This window comes from Pantherophis guttatus, chromosome 1 (genome assembly GCF_059756535.1).
Source record: "Pantherophis guttatus breed Tessera chromosome 1, ASM5975653v1, whole genome shotgun sequence".
Lineage (NCBI taxonomy): Eukaryota > Metazoa > Chordata > Lepidosauria > Squamata > Colubridae > Pantherophis > Pantherophis guttatus.
The window spans coordinates 228253168-228268357 of NC_142063.1; the positions used below are offsets into that span (position 1 = coordinate 228253168).

A 15190-nucleotide genomic window follows, 5' to 3' on the forward strand; every position below is an offset into this window, starting at 1 on the left:
TATTGCCTCCTTTGTACTGAAGTCTCATTTTTCTTCCCTCTTTTATGGCAAAGGTGCCCTTTAGTAATGCCTATCTCCAGTGGTGGGTTCCTCCCGGTTCGGTCCGGCCGAGCCGGTAGTGGTGACGATATGACATCACCGAACCGGTTCTTCCCCCCCGCCCTCCCACCCACCCACCCACCCACCCACATTATTCTTACCTTTTATTTGGTCCCACCCCCAATCTATTGCTGCCTCCTGAGTCCCAGCTGATGACTAAAGGAAAAAAAACTGTTTAAACTCTTGCTGCGGGGCTTCAAAGGGCCGTCCTACAGCTGATCAGTGTTAAAAGCAAACAAATGAGTCGGGTCGTAAGTGCAAGGACTGGTCGTAAGTGCGAGGACTTCCAGAAATGACTCTGACCAGCTAGCCACGCCCACCTAGTCACATGACCTCCAAGCCACACCCACAAAATAAGCCACGCCCACAGAACTGGTAGTAAAAAAATTTAGAACCCACCCCTGCCTATCTCTAAGCATCCAAGCAAAGTAATATAATGGCCAGAGAGCAAACTAACTCAGATGACCTAATTCATCAAGACTATTCACCTTTAAAACTCCTTTAAAAGTGAAGGGCTTGGCAACTAACACCTAGGTCCAAAGCAGCAATGGGTTTCACTTACCTTCGCTACCAGCTCGGAACTGTGAGCGCGAGTGTGTGTGCATTTACTTCGCTTGCGTGTGGGGCTTCTGCACATGCGCAGAACCTTCTGCACATGCGCAGAGCGTCCGTGATGACGTCCGGGCAGGTGGGCGGAGCCTCTCCCCACTACCAGTTTGCCCGAACTGGGGTGAACCAGTAGAAACCCACCACTGATCCAAAGCCAAAATCTCATATGTCTCCTAATGAGTCTGATGACCATTAGGTCAAGTCCTGACCTTACAACTTAGGAATCTTAGACAGTAATACTGAAATCACAAGTGTAGTGTGAATTCATTACTAATTTTTTTTAATACCGAAGTAGGTCATAAATGGCACAAAATTACATCTCAATCCCTCATGTTATTGATGAGAAAAACAGAGTTGATTTTGAGGAAACTCTCATTGCTGTCATTCTTATGATTTTTCAATAGATCTTCAGCAAAATGGCCATATCAGAGCTTTACAAAAAATGTGCTTTGTCTAGAACAAAACTCAGGTTTACCAGAAGATTAATGAGTTTATAGGCCTGTGAATATTTATGTTGTGAATCTATTTTTTTTAATCAATAAATTGTGCTTAGTAAAAGGCACTTGGATCAGCAGGAAGAGTGTCGTTATTCCTGAATACATTTGACAGCATTTTTATAAATTCTGTTGAGGAAAATTGATTTAAATTCCCTTCTAGCTAGCCATGTTTAAAAACCACAGCTTCTCTTTGCTTAATTACATCAAGTTGTAGTTTTAGTGATTGTTGTGTTTTTAATTGTTCTTTTTCCAGAAATTATACAGTTATTAACTCCAAAATCATTGTGGTCACCATACGGCCTGAGCCCAGAACATCAGATTCCTTTCTAGAGATAGAGTTAGCTCACCTGGCAAACGTAAGTATTTCAGTTTATTTTCCAATTGGCTGAAGATTTTAAACAAATAACATAAAGAATTATTTTAACCCCGGTCAATTTTAGCTCACATGTTTTATTTTTTTCCCCACTCATTTTGTAGTTTGTGGGTACTTTTTTGTAATTAGAAGCAATGTGTATACAGTATGAACAGAAAGGACTCACTAAAATGATAAATTCAACTTATTTTAGATGCAAAAGCATGATGATTTCCATAGCACGGAATGCCTAAGTAGTTCCCATGCATTGTTAAACTGCTCTTTATAAACTCTAGGAAATCTCCAATATGGTGTATTTATTTAATTTTTATTTCATTTACTAAAATCTTTAAACTACCCAATGCCCGAAGCTCTGTGGTATAGAGTTAAACATACTACAGGTAGAGTTAAATATACTACAGTCTTTTATTAAGTTTATTAAGTGACTGTTCAAAGTTACAACAGCACTGAAAAAAGTAATTTATGACCATTTTTCACACTAATGACCGTTGCAGTATCCCTCTGGTCACATGATCAAAATTCAGATGATTGGCAACTGACTCCTTTTTACGATGGTTATAGTGTCCCGGGATCACCTTTTGAGACCTTCTAACAAGCAAAGTCAATGGGGAACCAGATTCATTTAACAACCATGTTACTAACTTATTAACTTATTAAGAGCCTGGTGGCGTAGTGGACTAAACTACTGTTAAAGTAGTATTTAGCTGCCAGCTGCCTGCAATTACTGCGAGTTCAATTCTCACCAGGCTCAAGGTTGACTCAGCCTTCTATCCTTCCGAGGTAGGTAAAATGAGGACCCGGTTTGTGGGGGCAATAAGCTGACTTTGTATAAAATAGAACACTGCTTAGGGGGGCCCAAAAAGCCCTACTAAGCAGGTATATACAAAAGTATGAAGGCTATTGCTTAAAAGCATTGTAAGCCACCCTGAGTCTCTGGAGAAGGGTGGCATATAAATCAAACTAATAAATAAATAAATAAATAAATAAATAAATAAATAAATAAATAAATAAATAAATAAATAAATAAATAAATAAATAAAATGCAATTCACTTAACAACTGTGGCAAGAAAGATCGTAAAATGGGGCAAGATACACTTAACAAATGTTTCGCTTAGCAACACAAATTTTGGTCTCAATTGAGGTTGTAAGTTGAGGACTACCTGTACTTCAACAAGAGCCAGCAGATGTTTAGATTGGATTTGGCACTTTTTATCTACTTATCAAGTTCTTCCCAAAGACCTGGGATAGGCAAATGTTGTTATTTGATAGCATAAAAGGTTGTGTCATTGGATGTAAACTATTCCAAGTAAAGCTGCCTTTTGCAATTGACTGATGGTGATTTTATCAATGCCATTTAATATTCAGGTGGGGCTCCAGATATTTTGTGATTGCACCATGGCACCTATTAGTATTAATACTATCTTTTCTTTCTTTTGCCACAGTCATTCTGCTTGTATTTTCATGTCTTTGTATTTTGTAATTTTCTCCAGTTCTTTCTCTTCTGCTGCCTCCAGGTACTGCCACATTCACTATACAGACTTTTCGTCTTTCTTATTGACAGTTGTTAAGTCTGGGATGTTATATGGCAGGTGCTTTAGGGTTTTTTAGAGTTGATTAATTGGAATGGGTGGAATTTCAATACATGGCCAACTGCCCCACTGAAATAAATGGTTCATAAAATTAACTTTTCATTGGGCCGTATCCTAAAATATGAGCAGATCAATATAAAGAGTGAAAAAATGTAGATCTTGCCTTGGAAAAGGACCGGTGAAGGAGAAAAGACTATTCAGTTCTGAGAAAAGTGGGTGTTATGAAAAAGAAACTCAAAATAAGCCTATCTTAATTATATCAGAAATTCTGACAGGCCTTCAAGATTCTGTTATTCTCTCTTACAACACTAAAGAAAATTTTGGAATTTTTGCTGTTTTTTTGTCTCTTAAGATTGCATAATGCATAACTTGAAGGGCCAAAATAGTCATTTGAAAAATCAATAAATAGGAGTGGAGGCTGTAATTACAGGTAGTTGTCAACTTACAATTTTTTTAGTGACCATTCAAAGTTATAATGGCACTGAGAAAAAGTGACTTACAGCAATAGCACTTAGATTTATATACCGCTCGGTAGTGCTTTACATCACTCTCTGAGTGGTTTACAGAGTCAGCATGTTGCTCCCCCAAAATCTGGGTTCTCATTTTACCTACCTTGTGAGGATGGAAGGCTGAGTCAACCATGAGTCAGTCAAGATCGAACTTCAAGATATAGGTAGAGTTTGTTTGCAATACTGTATTCTGACCACTGCGCCACCCTGGCTCCTAATGACTTATGACTATTTTTCACACTTATGGCCATTGCAGCATTCCCATGGTCACATGATCAAAAGTCGGCTGCTTGGTAATTAACTCATATTTATGATAGCTGCAGTGTCCCGGGTCATGTGATCACCCATTGCAGCTTTCTGACAAGCAAAGTCGCTGGGGAAGCCAGATTTACAGTACTTAACAACTGTGTTACTAATTTAACAACCGCAGTGATTTGCTTAATCATTTACAACTGTGGCAAAAAAAAAAAAAAGGTTGTAAACTGGGACGAAACTTTCTTTAACAACTGTCTAGCTTAGCCACAGAAATGTTGGACTCAATTGTGATTATAAGCCAAGGACTACATGTGTTTTGGTCCTCAAACTGGAATACAATAAGCAATTCAAATATTGTCACTAAAGTAATATATATCATTACTGGGACCAATAACAATTTATAGAACAATGGCACAGTATTACCAAGGCCAGGGGAGAGTTAAATGAACTTGACCATGACCTCTAACAGGCCTTTTCTCTTTTTCCCCCTTTTATTGCATTTTTCAGAAATATAGTGACAAAGCGTATAGCTTTTTGTCACACCTTGAAAATGTTTGTCAGTTTCATTCTGGCAGCACAAGATGAAAGGCATTAATTGACGCTTGACTTGGTCCACTTTTCTACAATATTAATAACTATCATGTTAGCCGAAGGACTGGAAGTGCTGACAAGACAGAACGCCAGTAGCAACCTTATCAATAATATCTTAGAGGAAGTGTTGTTTTCTTTTGGCTGGTTTTAGATCTGGTAACCTGAGATTTGAAATATGAAAGGGAAGAGAGTTTATTTAGGCAAAGAACTCGAGAAGCACTCCAAAGATCCACCAATATAAAAAGGAAAGTATATTGAGGATAGTGCTAGCATTCCATTAAAAACAGACTGTGTAGTTGTTTGGATTTAGATTTTACATGTTTATGTAAAAGGGTTTAATACAGCGGTGTCAAACTCACATTGTCACGGCGGCATCATGTGAAGTATTAGACTTTTTTCCCCTTCGCTAAACCGGGCGTGGCCGTGACCAGCACGAGATGCATCTGGCCCATGAGCCAGGAGTTTAACAGCCCTGATTTAATAGAATTGTTAAAATGAGACTGTTTAAAATATGTCTCTCTGTGTGTGTGTGTGTGTGTGTGTGTACATATGTGTGTGTGTGTATGTATGTATGTATTTATTTATGTATTTATGTATGTATGTGTATACACTCACACATTGGCAGTGCTACTTTCAATGTATATATCGAAAGTAGCACTGCCAATTAATCAGTATCTTTTTTTTCAATGTGCTAATTTAATGGTTTCTTTTTTTATTTTTCCTCTACAATAATTCACCTAAATTTAAGACAAGATAGTAATTGTTGTAATTAAAACGGCTTTATCTTTGAACCCTGCAGTTAATTTTAATCAGGTGAAGACAATTTTGCTTCAGCTGCAGACCTTGAATGTTGTACACTAATGGCTCACAGAAAGCACAGAAGTTAATGTTACCAATTTAATCATTTAATTATTTAATTAATTCTCCAACCAAAGAAGTAAAATCCTGAACTTTTATTCAAATATTTTTTTCTCATATTGTGCTAATAACTGGACTCCATCCCACATGTGATTTAAATATGTTATATGTGATTTAATGTGATGGTTATGATGAGATAAATATCAGGGCCTTAAGATATTTTAAAAGTCATTGTTTTAGCGATTGTTTAAGTGGAAAAAGCAAAGACCTGAGGCAACGGATACCTGTGTGCAAAGTTGTGTATCCAGGGGTGGGCTGCTGGGGGTTCGCAGTGGTTTGGGAGAACCTCTAGCTAAGATTCTGTGCAGTTCGGAGAACCCCCAAATCCCAATTCTGGCTGCCCCCACCCATCCTGCCCCACTCCTCCCAGGAGTCCCCACGCATCCTGTTTTGGATGCAGGTAAGTGCAGGGCATGCGCGGAGGTTCGGGGAGGGCAAAAAACAGGCCTACCAGAAGTTGGGAAGGCCAGAAACGGGCCCGTTTCCAGTCTCCAGAGGGCCTCCGGATTCCAGGGAGGGCAAAAACACCCTCCCCCCCCGCCATGGTGCAGGAGGCCGACTAGGCCATGCCCACCATGGCTACGCCCACCCAGCAACCGGGCAGGAAAACCCCTTGCTAAAATTTTTGAAGCTCACCCCTGTGCATGTCCTAGTGTCCTAGTGTGAATGTCAAACCAGTGGGCGTTCTTTGAAAAACACCTACCTTTCAGGATGGTTCAACAATTTTGACACACCTATTCCTCCAAAAAGAAGAAACCAAAGTGAAGAATGTTAACTGTTTTAGAAAATTTTATAGTTCACTGGTGATTGATTTTTGCACTTATTAATAGGATGCCCATGACAATTTCTAGTTTGACCAAAGTTGGACTTGAAATCAGAATTAAAAGTTAAACATGCTGCAATATAATTTCATATTTCTAGCAACAGCTCACAGAACAATGCTTCAAACTATCAGCCAGATTTTTAAAAAAATATGCATTGTTTTTATTTCAGAAAAAAATCAACTTTTCATATTTTCTCTGAACATCCAATATCATTTTTGGAGGGCCCAAGAATGGCCCCTGTAACACCACAGCTCCATGAGTTGCATTGGTTACCAGTATGCTTCTGGCTAAAATTCAAGGTGTTGGTGATCATCTTTTAAGCCCTTCATGGCATGGGTCCAAGTTATTGAGGGCCCATCTCAACCCTCAAGTGGGATTGGCCTGTACCACTCATTCTGGCAGAGGAGGCATTCTGCGGTCCCGTTAGCCTGCTTATTATGGCTGGTGGGATGAGGAGGGCCTTCTCTGGTGTTGCTCTTGCCCTCTGGAACATCTCAAACCTCCCACCCTCCGATGTGAGGTTGGCTCCAACCCTCCTGTTTTCATAAGGACCTAAAAACCTGGCTCTGGGAAACAGCACAATGGAGGTGATTGACTGAATAATAATATAGTATTTTAACTATATACATTCTTTAAAATGGACAATATGTAATTGGATCTTCCTGGATCCAACTCAGCAAGGAAATTATTTCTTTTTCCAGTTTAGGTTTTTAAAGAACAATCTTATCTCCATAGTGCAGGCTAATATTTAAAGTTCTCAGTGTGAAAGAAGGGAAAATTATACTACACTGTCAGATTTAGTTAGGCACATTTCTAGTTTAGACCCCTAATTGTCTTACTCTCTGTTTATCTATTGTCAGAATGACCTGCTTGGGTTCATATCTTGCTTTCGTATAAGCTAATGAAAAATTTGTTTAAAATGTTAGTCTGGTTGTTTTTTGTGTGTATGCTGATTGGTCAGAGTAGCTTTTCCAGAGCAAGCATAGGGGAAAAAAAAGTCTCAACAACTTATATTGGTCATAAAGAGTGGCAAAGTGTTTTCATATTTGTTTTCAGCAGTCTAGATCAGACTGACCTGGACTGCAGCCATAAATAGAGCATTCTATAAAACTGTTTATACATAGCTTCCGGAGAGATTTTTTTTTTTTTTTTTGCTGATTTCTTCATAGTGACAAAGTAAGTGGCTTCTATCTATCCAGATGAAGGCCATCCTGGAGGCCTTCTTCTATGACAACCAGAATGGACATCCCTTAGGACCATGAACACTATCTTTAACATTTAAAGCAGGAAGCGGAAGCTGATTTTTCATGGAGTATTATGTGTTTGTAGTACAATAAATGAAGCAATAAAGTCAACGGAGACAAAAGAAAACAGTCTTCAAATGGCAACCCAGTTGAAACATGACAACTGGTCAGAAGATCATTTGCAAATTATGAAGAAATGTGCAGAAGATAAATCAGGATAACCTCATAGAACTCAAGATGAATGGCAGTGATTCAGCAAGGATTTATGATCCTAACTATTCAGACAAAGTAAAACAAAACTATATTGTAGGTGAACACGTGCAAATTAAACTTCTGGAATGAAGAGAAGCTTGGAATAACTGTGAATGGATTCACAGAGCTAGGAATTTAATCCAGTTCTTATGGTCATTCAAATCTCAAAGTTCAGAATTATTTGATATAATATATGTGTGTATGTATGTATGTATGTATTTATATTATGAAGTTTTAATACAAAAATCAAGCAAGTATCAGAAGGCTTAATGTCTGCCCATGTCTGATGTAGAATACCATGTTTATGTATATTTCATACAATTACACTTTTCATTTTTATTCAGAACTGAATTGTGTGTGTGCGTGTGTATTTATTACATCTCTGAGTAAAGAATACATTTTAATGGATATTCTCCAACTTTTTTCAGGGCACGTTGAATCCCTATTGCGCATTATGGGATGACTCCAGAATGTAAGTAACAGATGTTTATTGCTCTTATTTGGGATTTATATTTCCAAATCACATCAATATCTAGGGAGAGATTAAAAGGCATGATTATGATATGCAGAAATCTGTGCTAAACATGAACTTAAGTATATAATTATGCCGATATAGTGCTGTGCCAATTTCAAGACCATGTTTTTACATTATATATTGGCACTGGAAAATAGGATATATAACCAACTCACCCACCTTTGTTCTGGCATTGATTAGTTAATAATTTATTATTGTCAAGGGTCTTTGGTATGCACGGAAATCTTTACAGAAACATATGATTCCAACATGACTCCTAGGATTAAATGCTTGTTTGTGCTATTATTGCAAGAGATCATGTTACTAGGCAACATATTCTGAATACATTGTCAAATTTTTGGGCAACAAAGGATGTATATGTGTGCGTGCGTACATACAAAGTGTGTGTATATGTTTGTGTATTATTTATTATGTTTGATGAAATGGAGCCAGTTAATCATTTCAAAGCTAATATTGTAGCAAAGATAGCTGTGTCACTGTTAAAAAAAAACCTCAAAGGAATTTATGTTGATAAGAAATTGCACTGATACGATAAAGTAAATGTATGTGTATTTAAACCATGTCATCTATTCATGGTCGCCATCAGCCATGATTAAATATAGTCAATTGGACAATGTTTTTTCTCATGAGGTCTATTTGGCTACATTTCTAAATGCATTTACTATAGAGTAGACCAAGTGAACATAGTAGGCTATACTTTTGACTAAGCGTAGACTGTATTGTTATGCATACTGTTTTGAAAATATTCTCCATTAAAGCAGTTGTTTTCAGTCAGGCACATGCAAGTTTGTGCTATAAGAAGATTAACATTGGGGGATACATTTTAATTAACTGTGCTGTGAGCAAAGATTATGTGACTGTATCCCTTGAGAATTCTAGGTACCCTTAGTCTTCCTATTGCTTTATTAGAGTTGAACCATATCTATCTATCTATCTGTCTGTCTGTCTATCTATCTATCTATCTATCTATCTATCTATCTATCTATCTATCTATCTATCTTCCATCTGTCTGTCTGTCTGTCTGTCTGTCTGTCTATCTGTCATCTATCTACTTATTTATCTACCACCTACCTATCAATTTATCTACCTGTCCACCTACCTATCTAATTTAGTGTAAATAGCCGCCCATCTCACAAGTGATTCTGCAGTGTACAAAAAAACTCCAAACCCTAAAATCATTCTTGCAAGCCTCTTTTTGGGAGATAATTTTGGTCAAAAACAACACTTAAAATGAAATAAAGAAGGATTTTTAGCTTCTTCAGGCACTTTCTGAAGTTTTTTTTTTTTTTTACAAAGTACAATGAAACACATGTTTATTCATCACATTGTACAATGAATTATTTGTAAGCATTTTAAAGGTCTTTCTGACATATGGGACTGTACATAATTATGCTTGTATTTTAGAGACTTCTCTTTCCCCATTATCAGGTATTCAAAATATGGCTTCTCTGTACTCCAGTGACAAACCTACAAGTGTAGAAGAATCAGTATGAAGTAGATTTTAAGAGAAAAAATGAGATTGAACAAAAATAGCATTTATGCACTGTTATTTTCCTTTGTGCAGGTAAACATTTCTGTGTCAGAAATGATTGTATCCCGCCAGTTTAATTGTACTAAAAGCTGTGAACATTGAAGAAACATTTGAATCTTTTTGCACGTTTTATAATGATTACTGTAATTGTTCCACAGCACTCATCAGTATTTAAGGCAACATCAGTGCTTCCCAAGGCATAGAATATGATTAGAGTTCACTGTATAGATCCATGATGAAGAACCTACGGCATGCGACGCACGCTGCAGGGCCAAAAACCGGTGTGTGCATGCACGCCGGCTAGTTGATTGTTTGGGTGCGCATGCGCACCAGAATCCAGAAGTTCAGCTTTTCTGGAGCGTGATCACTTCGTGCATGTGGCAATGCCGAAAACTGCCCTGTGCATGTGCGCTGGCCAGCTGATCATTAGTCATGCATGCGCACTAGAACCCGGAAGTTCGGCTTTTCTGGAGCGTGATCCTTTCGCACACATGGCAGTGCCGAAAACCGGCCTATACATGTGTGCCGGTCAGCTGATCGTCAGGCACGCATGCGCCCTAGAACCTGGGAGTTTGGCTTTTCCGGAGTGTGGCCCCGACAAGAGTGCATGCACGCGATGTTTCCGTATGCCATCACTGGTATAGATCCATCCTAGTGTAACAGAAAGATTGTGTTAATCGAGGTAGGTCTCTGTTGTAAGTATGCTGTTTATGTCAGTGCCGTTGCACCTTGCTCCTTTTCATTTTTCATCCTTTGTCTGTCATATTGCAGACAATTTTTCAGTAATGCATTTTTAGGAATCCTCAAAAATGACTTAGGGCACGAAAGCACTTCAGATCTCAGGTACAGTGAAATATTTCAATGGTAGTTTTTAAATGGCTGTTCCTAAAGCTGCTTAAAGATTTCCAATAATAGAAACAACCCAATGGAAGAGGCATTAGTCATCAGAGACTACAGTATGTGGGATCCAAAAAGATGGATGCTACCATTTGTTATGCTTCTGTAATTTACAACATGACTACCACCACTGCAGGTTGCTGAAACAGTTCGTTTTCTTCTACTGCCTTGGAGTTAAGCAGATCACGTACAAGAGGTCAGAAAAGGATCCTTTTTCTTGCATCACATCTTGCTATTGCTTTTTCACTAAATTTGTGAATGTAGGGAAATAATCTTAGCAAAATTTGTTTTATATTTCTTTACCATTTTTCCTCTGCAGTGATCTCATGAATGAGTATTTTATTCTATTTGATTATCTTACAGAATTTGTATTCTAAGACTGAAGGACTTAAATTATAGTAAAAGTTCCAATGTACGGGAATGGGAGGATATCTATTTTACTTTCATTTATTTATATTCTACATTGTCGGACCTGCCACAACTTAAACCTCTAAATAGAAATTATCCTTGGCTCCATTTGTTGAGAAAGGTATAGTTTATTAGAGGTCAAGTGCATTGCAGTATTGCAAAGCCAGAACTGAGAATTGTGTGCCAAACCCCTAAATTCTACTTTTCCTTCCCTTCTCTATCTCCCATTGCCCACCACAGTGTAACCAGTCATGTTCATGCAAGATGCTTTCATAACGGTCAGTCCAAGCACAGTTTAGCATGCTGCTCCCTCCTTCTTCCAGCTGGGTGACCTTGAGGCAGTGCCTCAAGGAGATACAGCACTTACTTTCATATTCCCAAGCATCCCACCTTTCATTCCTCCTCCCCACAGTTGACAGCAATCTGTCACGGCATAGCAGTGAAGCACAAGCAAGCAAAAGGTGGCAGATGACATATTTTTGAACCACCCATCTCCCTTAGAGAAGGATTCTGGGCAGTGTACAATAAAACATTATATACATTGTATAAAAACTAAAATTTTAAATACACATACACATATTGAAATATAATGTGCAACATTGTGCTATTGATGTATTTTTCATGGATTCCATCACCTATAGATAAATTTAAATTCTATTATATACAGCATCACACTTTTCCATATATGGCAGACTGAAATCATGAACCATTCTTTAGAATTATATAAGCCTGACTTATGTTTATGTCCTTGAAAACAAAGACATTTTGATTTGGTTATATTACAACTTGTCTGGCCAGCTATTTGGTACAAATGCAGATAGATCTAATATATTATTAGTAAGAGTTCTTGCTTACTCATTGCTCTCTCCAAAAACTGCAGAAAGTATAAATTGTTTCTTGTATAGAAGTTCCTGAATTAAACAGCTGTAACCTAAAGAGTTTGTGATATAGCTGAACAGCCATATTTACATCATATCACATTGAAAGACTGTGCATTGTTATAAATCGCACAACAATCAGAGTAAAGAATAACTGGAAGAAGATTGTCCTTATTATTTTTCTAAGACAGTGACAGCAGTAAAGTTACCATGTTTTTCTATCCTCATTACATCTCCAGGAAGACATTCAGTAAAACTTCACATCAATGGAGGAACAATCACATCTCAGTCTCAGAATACATTAGAACCACTAGAGGCTCGCAGTGACAACTTTGCAAGACATTTTGAGGATAAAGTAGTCAGAGTCCCTGTGAACTTGGCATCTTCACTGACAAAATCTGCATAATTTAAACCAGAACGGAATTAAAATAAAAAAGATCTGAAAGCATGAAGTAGGCTTGCCCTGTGGCCAGTCAGATTCTAGCTCTTAGTGAATTAGATGTTAGAACTAAACAGTATTCCCTATCTTACATTCACAATGCTGTAGTAACATGCAAAGAAACAAAAATGAACAGCAGTTTGCTGCTTATGAAGCAGTTTCTACAGCTGTTGCTGATTGCCTTTTGAGCCGTACAGTATACATACAACCATAACTTCAGTTCTTTTATAGTGGGAATCATTACCTTTTCTTCTGCCACCATGCCATCATTATGTTTCCGCTATTTTAGTTATAGTGGCCCATACACTGTCCTTGCCATCTGGGGTGGGTTCTACTTACCTTTACTACCGGTTCGCAATGGAACTGCGCGCTTTGCTCACGCGCGCACACGCTCTTCTGCGCAAGCGCAGAAGCCTTTGCGCATGCGCAGAAGCATTCTGATGACATCGGGGTCGGTGGGTGGAGCCTCCCGCCGGTTTTACTACTGGTTCTCCAGAACTGGTTACAACCTGCTGAAACCCACCTCTGGTGCGGGTTGTGTCCCTGCACTTTGTGCCTCTGACTATGGTGTTAAAAAAGAGAGAGAGATAATTTTTCAACCCATAAATAAAAAACGGAGTCACCAAGAAAAAAAAATTGACATGTGACCTGAACAGTTATGCAACAACACCAATTGGTACCTATAAGAATGGCATGCACACGGGATGTACTTTCCTGCTGTTTGGATTATAGCATTTCACTAGATCTGTCTTATTTTTTAATCCAGATTTGGAATGCACAATTTTGGGCCATCGTGTGGATTTTTAGTAGCATGCTGATGTCAATTTTACCCTTCAAAATGGGTAACATAAATTTGATTTTATTTCAGCGTGTTGTTGTTATGTTACTAGGTTCGTTACTTTTAAGTCTTCACAACCCAATGGATATAATTTTGCCAAAATTGTCTGTCAATAAAAAATAGTTAATATGATTATTTCCTCTGTCTTTAATAATTTTCTTTTTCTATGGCATTAAAAATTATAATTTGGGAGCCAGTATAGTGTAGCAATTAAAATATTTGACTTTCTGACATAGACCAATTAATTACTTAATAATAAAGCTTATCTTTTGCACTCAGGATTACTAACTTCAAAATTATGCTATGGAAAGCAAATTAAAAAGACTGCCTTGTACACTATCTTGATTTCCCAGGAAAAAGGTGGCAAATAAATGCAATAAAAAAAAAACTTGAGAGAAGTTCTGGAAATGAAATTTATAATAAACATATCCTGTTTCCCATGATGCCAGTTATGGGAAAAGCTGTCCTAGAATTTTTCAACCTTCATCACAGTGTTAGGACATGGAATCATTTGCTGAAAATAAAAACAGGGAAATTTTGGATCAATTAAAGGAACTACTTTAGACAAGGGGAAAATAGTGAACTTTTCAATATGCCATCTAATGACAGCTTGAAAAGGGGCCTAGATAGTCTCCTATCATTAAATAATGGACAGCTTCCTTTAAATACTAAATGCTAGAGAGCAAGACATCAGGGGTGAAATTCAACTGGATCAGATCAGCTCAGGCAAACCGGTAGGGATGATTTAAATCAGTTCGCTGAACCAGTAAAAATCACCCCTGGTTGGGCCCGCCCGCTCGCCACTCACCTCTTCCAGCCGCTGCAGCCTGTCCCTTTAAGGTAGTCTCCGGGAGGGAGGGGACATGGGGACCATAAAGGAGCAGTAGCTCTGCTGTGAATGGAGGGATAAAAGTTTGGCTTCTCTCTGCCACAGAATTCAATGTTAAATGCAGCAGAGAGAATCCGAACTTTTATCCCTCCATTCACAGCAGAGCTGCTGCAGCCTGTCCCTTTAAGGTAGTCCCCAGGAGGGAGTGGGCCGGTGGGACCATAACGAGAACAGCATCTCCGCTGTGAATGGAGGGAGAAAAGTTCGGCTTCTCTCTGCCACAGCATTCACTATGAGCTCTTCTCGTGTTCATATACTCATTTTTTCCTACCGGGTTCTGTGGGCGTGACTTGGTGTGGGAGATCATGTGACTGAGTGGGTGTGAGTAACATTAAGTTGGCCATGCCCACTCAGTCACAGGACACCCCCCCCCACCGAGCCACACCCACAGAACCGGTAGGGGAAAAAATTGAATGTCACCACTGCAAGATTCTTCAGTCTTCTATGTTTGTTACTTTCTGAATGTATCTTTGGTCTTTGTAGAACATAGAAGACTGGACTAAAAGGGCCATTAGCTTGACCAGCAAGACTCTTGTCTATGGAGATTCTCAATAATCCATGTCATGATTGTCCCAAAGGTGCTTTTCAAAATACAACTGGACTTTCTTTCTTCTCATCCAAGAAGCAGAACTGAAGAAGCTTCTTGGATGAGAAGTGAAATATTTTCAAAGAAGAAACCAAAAAAGTCCAGTTGCCTTTTGAAAAGCATCTTTGGGACAGCAAAGGTGTCCCCCACCAAAAAAAATATTTTGTTAATCCTATGTCAACCATCACATGCTAGTTCTGCCCTGAACATTTGGCTAATGCGTTATTTATCCTGAGAGTGGATTCTAACTTTTAGCAGAAATATATATTTGGGAACACAAGAGCCAGTTTCATTTAGTGGTTAAAAGCACCAGAGTAGAAACTGAGAGATTGTGAATTCTAGTCCTATCTTAGGCATGAAAGCTGGCCTGAAAGACTCTGGGTCAGTGGGTCAAATCCTGTCTCAACCAGCGGATCAATACTGAATTG

General features: G+C 38.4%; 1 protein-coding gene across 4 annotated transcripts in view; it reads left to right on the forward strand.

The window, feature by feature from the left end:
- Positions 1–15190, forward strand: part of ADGRB3 (adhesion G protein-coupled receptor B3) — a 502073-nt gene that overhangs the window by 267877 nt on the left and 219006 nt on the right. For all 4 annotated transcript variants that reach the window (XM_034431977.3, XM_034431978.3, XM_034431980.3 and 1 more), the window contains 2 exons: positions 1459–1561; positions 8190–8233. In XM_034431977.3, coding sequence (XP_034287868.1) covers positions 1459–1561; positions 8190–8233 — 147 coding nt within the window. The remainder of the gene's footprint in view (positions 1–1458; positions 1562–8189; positions 8234–15190) is intronic.